We start from the raw sequence: 9,164 nt of genomic DNA, 5'->3' as shown, positions 1-9,164 counted from the left end.
TGCTCAGGTCCCTTCCAACTCTACTAACTATGAAACTATGTCATTGCACAGCCACTGGCAAGAATACTTGAGCACTCGTAGCACATGGGCCAGGTCTCGGAGGACTGGAAAAGGGCCAATGTGTTCCCTATTTTCAAGGGGAGGAAGGAGGATCCAGGCAACTACAGGCAAGTCAGTCTCACCTCCATCCTTGGTGAAGTCTTTGAAAAGATTATTAAAGCTCATACATGTGAGGGCCCAGCAGGAAAAATTATGCTGAGGAGAAACCAGCATGGGTTCGTAGCAGGTAGATCATGCCTGACTAATCTAGTCTCTTTTTATGACCAGGTTACAAAACCCCTGGACACAGGAGTAGGGGTAGATATCGTTTACTCAGACTTCAGGAAGGCCTTCAATATGGTATCCCACCCCATACTAGTGAACAAATTAAGAGGCTGTGACTTGAATGATTACACAGTCTGGCAGGTGGCAAATTGGCTAGAGGGTCATACCCAGGGAGTGGTGGTGGACGGGTCAGTATCGACCTGGAAGGACATGGGCAGTGGGGTCCCGCAGGGCTCAGTCCTTGGACCGATACTCTTCATTGTCTTCATCAGTGACTTGGACGAGGGAGTGAAGTGTACTTGTCCACATCTGCAGACGATACAAAACTGTGGAGAGAAGTGGACACACCGGAGGGCAGGGAACAACTACAGGCAGACGTGGACAGGTTGGACAAAGGCACAGAGAACAACAGAATGCAATTTAACAAGGAGAAATGCAAAGTGCTGCACCTAGGGAGGAAAAATGTCCAGCACACCTACTGCCTAGAAAATGACCTGCTCAGCAGCATGGAAGTGGAAAGGGATCTCGGAGTCCTAGTGGACTCCAAGGTGAACATGAGTCAGTGTGATGAAGTCATCAGCAAAGCTAACTGCACTTTATCATGCATCAGCAGACACATGACAAACAGAACCAAGGAGGTGATACTTCCCCTCTACTGGGCACTTGTCAGACCGCAGTTGGAATACTGCATCCAGTTTTGGGTGTCACACTTCAAGAGGGATGTGGATAACCTGGAGAGGGTCCAGAGAAGGGCCACTCATATGATTAAGGGCTTGTAGGCCAAGCCTTACGAGACGAGACTAGGGCACCTGGACCTCTTCAGCCTCCACAAGAGAAGGCTAAGAGGTGACTTTGTGGCTGCCTATAAATTCATCATGGGGGCGTAGAAGGGAATTGGTGAGGCTCTACTCACCAAGACGCCCCTGGGGGTTATAAGAAATAATGGCCATAAGCTAGCAGAGAGCAGATTTAGACTGGACATTAGGAAGAACTTCTTCACAGTTAGAGTGGCCAAAATCTGGAATGGGCTCCCAAGGGACATGGTGCTCTCCCCTAACCTGGGGGTCTTCAGAAGGAGGTTAGATAGGCATCTGGCTGGGGTCAACTGAACCCAGCACTCTTTCCTGCCTACGCAGGGGGTCAGACTCAATGATCTATTGAGGTTCCTTCTGACCCTAACATCTATGAATCTATAATCCAAACAGCAACTGAATGTGCGGTATGTGGTGCATCTGCGGCACCACATGCCACACAGCCACACTCATCTGGATAAGGCCGAGAAGCTGAAGTAGGGAGACAACAAGTTGTGCTGAAGGAAACTTTTGGCTGGGTGGATGTTCTTACTGGAGTTCCTCAAGGATCAGTCTTAGAACGGGAAGAGATGGGCTTCCGCTATCAAAGTTTCAACTCTGACAAAATATCCAGAGACACTGTCAATACAGAGGACAACCAACATGTCATAGTTTTTAATGTCATCCAGTTCTTCCGATCATAACAAACATAAGATAAAATTTAACAGAATCAGGATAGGACTCCTACTGAAACTAAAAGCTCCTGCTGTATGTCAAGAGTTACAAACAAAGGAAAGGTGATCTTACTGTAGGACAGAGCCAACATAATGTAACTGTAGAGACACACAAATATGATCCTAGGATACATCAGGCTAGTCATTTCCAATAAAAATAAGGGAGTAGTAAAGTAATTATTTATGGCACTGGTGAAACCCCTCAACTCAAATAGAGTCCCAGTCAATGTTCAAGTAAAGTTCAAACAAAATGGAACAGGAAAAAAAAAAAAAAGGAATACCCGAATGATCAGGAAATGGACACCCATCTTACAGGAGGCAAAAGACCTTATGACAAACAGGATGAAGGTTGAAAGAAGGGACAGGACTGCTCTAAGTGCGTATCTGGGGTAAATGCCGGGGAAGGAAGAGAGCTACTTAGGCTAACACACAAGGCTGGCCAAATTACAAGTGGCTATTGACTGGCCCTGAATAAGTTTAGGTTACAAGCCTTTTGATTTTCAGCAGTCAGAGAAACAAGATTCATGAACAGCTTTCCAATGGGAGTAGTGCAGACGAACCCTTCAGATGTGAGAAAGGGTTTTATTAACTATGACATGGTCACCTAATGTAACACAGGCTGAACTCAATGTCCCAGGAGGTCCCTTTAGGTGCTAAGTTCCCAATAGGGAAAAAAGTTCTTAATATGTTTTTTGTGCATTTTAACTGAATTTCCATTCCCATTCAAACGATGCCCAATACCAATGGGGGAGGGGAGGAGTGGGAATGATGTAAGCTTAACTAGACTCAAACGTTCACCATTTTCTAAGAGGTAAAAATTAAGAATCTGAACAAATATGTTAAAAGTTATATGATTGCCTAAGAAGAGCATGCTTTGCCCATTCACATTTAAAAATGAAATAATGCAAGGCTTATATGTACCAAGGTTAAGTATAAATCAACACTAATCACAATTAGTCAGCAAGTCATATTATTTGCTTTAAAAAAATAAAAAATAATTAAAAAGAAAAAAAAAGAAAAGAAAAAAAAAATCAATCCACCCTGTCAGATTTCCAGTTACCTACCCACCTCTCTTCCAAACAGAGGCAATTCTTGCAACTTGTTGTATCCCACCACTTCATTTTGGTATATTTTTGCTACTCTGACCACTCCTGTTTTTGTGGCCTCCTACCTCAAAGAAACTGGATGGAATCTTCTGAAAGCAACATGGATAAAAACGAGAGCACAGCTACCAGTAGAGGGCTTGCTTCACATACTAACCAGTTACCAGTGCCCTAAAGGAGTCAAGCAAAGTGGCATTAGAGTTCACATTTGAACACTGAAAAGAAGAGTTACATTTCACATTTGTTAAAAAAAAACCCAATTATTTCTTCTAAAATTTAAAAGGTTTAAATATTATCCCAAGAGAAATTGTTTCTGAACAAACCTAAGACAATACTGTCTTCATTTCGAGCATTCCTGAAAAAACTATACATTAAAGTTCTGAAATAGAAGCACTGTATATAGCACAATTAATTCTTCAGTTTAGAACTATGCTGCCTGATGAAGTGGGGTTGGAGTGTTATTGTAGCTGTGAAATTAGGGATATAAACCTTCTTGCTGACTACAGCATCTTGGTTAAAGACATAATTGAACAATTATGTGATATTCAAGGTTAACTACTTCTTTACAGTTAAAAAGTAAGGTACATGGAGCTGCCCCTAACCTCCCAAATTATGGGTGTGGAGGGAAATGTTGCGTCTCTGGAGGTATTTGCTGAATCCTGCAAGAAGCAGACATTAAGTTGGAAATAAAATGGTATTGGCAAAGTATGAAGTAAGGTACTGGTTCATGCACCTAAGCAAAGTATTTGTGTGCATTTCCCCACCTAGATGATAGAGGAGCAGAGTCTCTTCTTTTCAGTGAGAGCATACCATACAATTTCCTGCAAGTAACAAGAACATCAATATAACTTTGTACAATTCTCTCTTCTTCCTGCTCCCTCAGTAAAAAGACGTAACAAAAATGATTAAGTAGTTTTCCCCACTATGATTTTTTAAGCCTGTGTCAACAGGTTCCATACCACATGCAAATTCTCTGCAGTACCCTCATCCCTTTTCAGCCTTCCTTCAAATTTTGGACCTTTCTCAAGAGATCAGCATTTAGACTAAACAGTATTTAGATTAAGATTACAACTAGCATAATAACACTAAATAATTTCTCTTGCACCTTAAAGTAACACCATCAAAAAAGTGTGTTCTAAAAAAAAATTCATGCTAATCAGATCAGCACAGGATAGAGCAATCCACTTATAGGTGTGACACCTAAATTCAGTTACCTCCCCTAAACAATAGTTAACTAAAGAAAAGACATCTGACAAATTCAGCATGTAGCACATTGTAGGTCAATTTAAATGTCAGAAAGATTGTAGTTGAAGGCAGCTCGTCCATTAATTTAACCTCTGAGAGTGATGCTGACAACTAGTAATCTGTTTCCAAATTCAAACCCAGTCTGTATTACATGGAACCCATTTCCACAGACTAAGTGTGTTAATCTAATCAATTTACGTACCATAAATTCCCAACAACAGTAAGTTTTATAAGCCTCAACATTATTTTCAGGTACAACCTTCCTCCCAGTTACATTAAAGTTATGAAACCAGAAACAGGACATTTTATGTATTTGTATACAGCTTCCCCCACTACCAAAGTATTGTGTAGGAGAACCCAAGAAATAAACCAAACAACAAGTCCTGAAACCTAGATATAAAAGTATCTTAAATTGAAAAAGAAAAACTAAACTACATAGGTGATTTTTATTTTTACAGTAATGCTTGTGTGGGTCCCAGCTAAAAGTTAAGCGAAGACAGATGTGCGTCTTTTTCCTTCCCTAGTTTTTTTTTTCCCCCATGATGATTATTTTGGACATGATCTTTACTATTAGGACCCCAGTCAGTCATTCTCATGGTTAAAAGTACAATATGAAGAGAAGCATGTGCTATTACAAGCTTCTGGATTTTTAAGAATATGTTGATATTAAGTAAGGGACATGTTTAAGACTAGTCAAAACATTTTGCCCAAGATAGGACTGAATACAGTTCCTGTAGCACTTCAGATGTTTGTGCATCCTGGGGTAGACCTTCAGCTAACAAACTGACCTTAGTGACACTATGACAATTGACACCAGGTGTGCCACTAAATTTTGCCTTATGCATTTGTGTATGCTATAGTTATTTTGAGCCATACCTTTGGCTGAAGTGTTATTACTGAAACTTTTTGTATTGAAGCCTACAGATGAGCCTTCACTGACTGCATGCTGAAAGATGCACAGGTAATCCAACCACCATGTAGAGGCCTGAGTTTTGAGTAAGACAAGAACACCCAACATTGCTGGGGGTCTCGCACCCCTCCTTAAAGCAGAGGTATTTACAGGCAATATATACAAAATCCATTGTGCCATTTGCTCCTAAGCATGACATCTCTCTGGTTTAAAGACACATATTATGTGGCCTGAAAGCAGCCAAGTAGTTGTAGGATGTGGCTATAGTATTCATATCATGGAGAAAGATTTTAAAAACCCCACAGGCACTTTGTGCCATAGTTGTACTATTATTTACAACACTTTACTTCCAATATTGGTTTCCACATGAATTACCTGCCACAGACTTCAAAACACACCTCCCTTTCCATATCTCTAAAATGGAGGCTAATGCTTACCCTCACCGTCAGGAGGATGCACCTGTTAGCATCTATTAAGCACTCTAAAGACAACACATACTACATTAAGAGCTAAGTGATTCAGTGGAAAGAATTTAAATTTAAGCATTTGCATACATCTATGAGCACCACACTTTTATTAAAGTTAAAATTATCAGACCACCACAGACTCCCATTCAGTTTTAAACACACAACTTATTTCAAGACCAAGCTTCCCTGCAACAGACACATCCACAACAAATACTGACAACTTACGAAGTTAACAAGTTTGAGTTATCTGCTTTTGTTTTGGCCTAATTAGAGCAATCTAACTATAAAAATATTATCTACCTCCATACACTGCTCCTACATCCCCTCTCCTTATCACCCACTGCCCAGTCAGGGTGATCTCAAAACAGAATTTGACTTAGGTTTCCTGCTGAAGTGTTTTAGATGTTGTGGCTGTTTAAAACTGATGTTGTTTCAGAATACCAAAAGGTCATGGGGTGGTTGACTGAGAACAAAGTAGTTTCTTCAATCACTATGCTCTTAAAAGAGAGATCCCATCTGTAAAGCCCAGTTCTGAGTGTTGCTGTCGCTTCCAAATCTTCAAGGTGTCATTTACCTTAGCTTGCAAAAAAGAACATACCTGATTATCTAGAAACAGTGAGACATTGCTAATTTTCATACATGCATACACACACACACACACACACACACACACACACACACACACGTGTGTGTTATATAATGAAAAATAACACACACATTATATTCCAGTATGTATGGAAAGCCACAAAAAAGAAGAAAATTATCAATGTCTCACTGGTTCTTGATAATCAGCTTATAAGAATGATGTATGTAGTAAGGACAGATAGGAGAAACTAAAACAGACAAATTAAAAAAATCCTTAAACTGTTTTTCGTATGCAGTTGATATATTAAATCTACAGCATTTCAGGGGAGCACAAAGTATTTCCATATAAATGAACTTTGATTGTAGGTCTTAACATTACATTTGTTAAAACAGGAATGACATTCAAACCTGTCATAAACTACATAACATTTAGCACTATGGCTAGGAAACATGTCAAACTGAGATCTTGACACCTTCCTCCCAAAGCACAGCCTCCCAAAGGCAATAGCAAAATTTACCTGGATTCCAAAAGTAGAGGAATGGGGGCAAGGGTGGGGTGGAGAGGCAGACAGGACAGAGGTGGAGTGAGGGAAGTGCATCAAGACTTCACTCTTAGAAACTACTGGATATCATGCCTTTCCTTGCCTTGACATTTTTCAAACTTAAGCAATAGTTGCCACCAGAACTATGCCTCGTACAACCTTGCCTGCAAGTGTGTTGTTCCCAACTCCTGCAAAGGTCTGCAGTGAAGGGTACAAACCTGCAGAATTCAGAAGCTGATCAGCAATACAGGCTAAACTAACTAGCATCACAACTCAAAGAAACATTAAAAACTTAAGGCAATGGAGAACCTTGCCTTAAAAGGAAGTCAGGTAAGAATTCTATTAGAAATATACAGGGAAAGAGAACAGAGATAACTATAGCTATGTGGTATGCATCAATTACCAGTACAAAGGAAAGCATCATTTCATCTCGAGTAACTTACTATTAGAAAGACGGCTGCTAATACAGGACACTTGAAGAATGGAAAAAAGAGATTAAGAAACCTAAGACTTCCTTCCCCCACTAGCCCCCCATCCAAGGCATTTTAATAAGACAGAATGCAAACACTGCAATTGTGATCTAGAACAAAAGTAGTCTTCAAATAGGGCTTCCAAAGCCAAGAAAAATCTAGACCAGATCCATACACCAAGCATTCATTTGCCCAGAAAACAGTACCAGGGAGGACCCCGTAAATGTACGCTGGCTCTGACCTCTATCACACCCAGGACAAATTTAATTCCTTTGTGAATTACAGCATCTGTTAAGCAGAGCTGCTGACCCTTTAACTGTCATTTGCCACGGACAACATGCCGGCTGCTCTAAAGCAGGGGAAGCTGGCAGTGACACAGCTCCAAGGGCTTAATGATGAAAGGGAATGAGGCAAGCAAGGGAAAGATGGACCGCAGCAAGGCAGCCTTCTCCCTCCTCCCAGGAGCCGTCCAGAGCTCAGTAGGGCAGCACTAGCGGGGGGGGGGCGCGCACAGGAACCCTTGCGAAGAGGGCTGACAGGCCGGAGGAAGTTGCCTGCTCAAGCCTTCTCGCTTTCTGAACATCTCCCCAGCCCCAGTCACTTGTGTGTGTATATAATGCTAATAACACAATGCAAAATTTGAGTGAGTCCAATTCCCTCTCAATAACTCTACTCATTTCAGGGATGTTGCTCTGCAGCAGCACTGAACTACAGACAGGTGCAGTGAGATCCGATCTCAGCGGGGGAAAGAAAAAAAACCTTTGGCAACTGTGAGAGCAGCGGGACAAGGAACAAGATGCCAAGGGAACCTGCAAAATCTTCCGCCGGTTCAGTAGCAGCTGCATCTGTCTGCCTTGGGGAAAGCAAGGGGCTGAACAAGACCCTGTGGGTCCTTTCCAGCCTGGAAAGGGAGGATGAGGGATGCACAAAGCCACGGTCTGAGCACCCAGCCCCATGACAGCTCCCTCCTGCCTCCCCATGTGGATCCAAGTGCCTGTCAAAGCTGGGTAACTGTGAGAGCAGCAGGACAAGCAGCAAGATGCTGAGAGAAGCTGTGAAATCTGCCAGTTCAGAAGCAGCTGCATCTCTCTGCCTTGGGGAAAGCCAGTGTGTGCCTACCGGGGTGGACAAGACCATGCAAGTCCCTTCCGGCTGGAAAGGGAGAATGAGGGATGCATGAAGACAGGTCTGTAGTCCCCATGACAGCTCCCCCCTGCTTCCCCAGCTCAGAAACTGCAGGAGCAGCAGGACAAGGAACAAGATGACGAGGGAACCTGCAAAATCCGCCTGTTCAGCCACAGCTGCATCTCTCTGCCTTGGGAAAAAGCAGCGTGCGCCTACCAGGCTAGACAAGACCCTGCAGGTCCCTTACAGCCTGGAAAGAGAGGGCGAGGGGTGCACGAACCCACAAAAGCAGCAGGATGAGGAACATGTTGCCCAGGGAAGCTGCCAAGTCTTCTGCCGGCTCGGCAGCAGCTGCATCTCTCTGCCTCGGGGAAAACGAGGGGCGGGACAGGCCGCCGCGGGTCCCTTGCAGCCGGGAAGGGCAGAAGGAGGGATGCACTCAGCCGGCCCCACACCGCCTCGCCACACGGAGGCAGGCGCCTGCCAAGCGCCCCGGCCCCGGGGCCGCCTCACCTTGTCCAGCTCGTCGTGCAGCTCGGCCAGGCTGGGCCGGATGAGCTTCTCGCCCAGCTCGGCGGCCGTGTGGCGGTAGTGATCGATGCGGGGCACGGCGTCCATGGTGTTGTGACCGAAGGTGCGCAGGTAGTAGGTGTTGGTGTGCGTGTCGTAGCAGTAGTGCGGGGCCCCGCCGGCGCCGCCCGACACCATGCTGCCCTCGCTGCGCACCGTATCGCCGCCGTTGGGGTAGCCGGGCGCCTCGGGCTCCCCCGGGCTCTCAGCCGACGGGTCCACGAAGTTCACGCGGAACCGGCCCTTGGCCTCCGAGTCCTCGCCGCCCCGGCCCGGCGCCCGCCCGCCGCCGCCCTCC

At 44.2% G+C, this 9,164-nt stretch overlaps 1 protein-coding gene across 1 annotated transcript in view; it reads right to left on the bottom strand.

Annotated features, from left to right (window-relative positions):
- SLC12A2 (solute carrier family 12 member 2) overlaps nucleotides 1-9,164 on the bottom strand; it is a 131,932-nt gene that overhangs the window by 116,376 nt on the left and 6,392 nt on the right. Inside the window, exon 2 of the mRNA XM_019518176.1 lies at nucleotides 8,810-9,160. Within this exon, the coding sequence (XP_019373721.1) occupies nucleotides 8,810-9,160 (351 nt within the window). The remainder of the gene's footprint in view (nucleotides 1-8,809; nucleotides 9,161-9,164) is intronic.

This window comes from Gavialis gangeticus, unplaced genomic scaffold (genome assembly GCF_001723915.1).
Source record: "Gavialis gangeticus isolate Ggan-Ray unplaced genomic scaffold, GavGan_comp1, whole genome shotgun sequence".
NCBI classification, from domain to species: Eukaryota; Metazoa; Chordata; order Crocodylia; family Gavialidae; genus Gavialis; species Gavialis gangeticus.
Note: the sequence above shows the minus strand (reverse complement) of the source record. Positions and strands in the feature narration are given on the sequence as shown.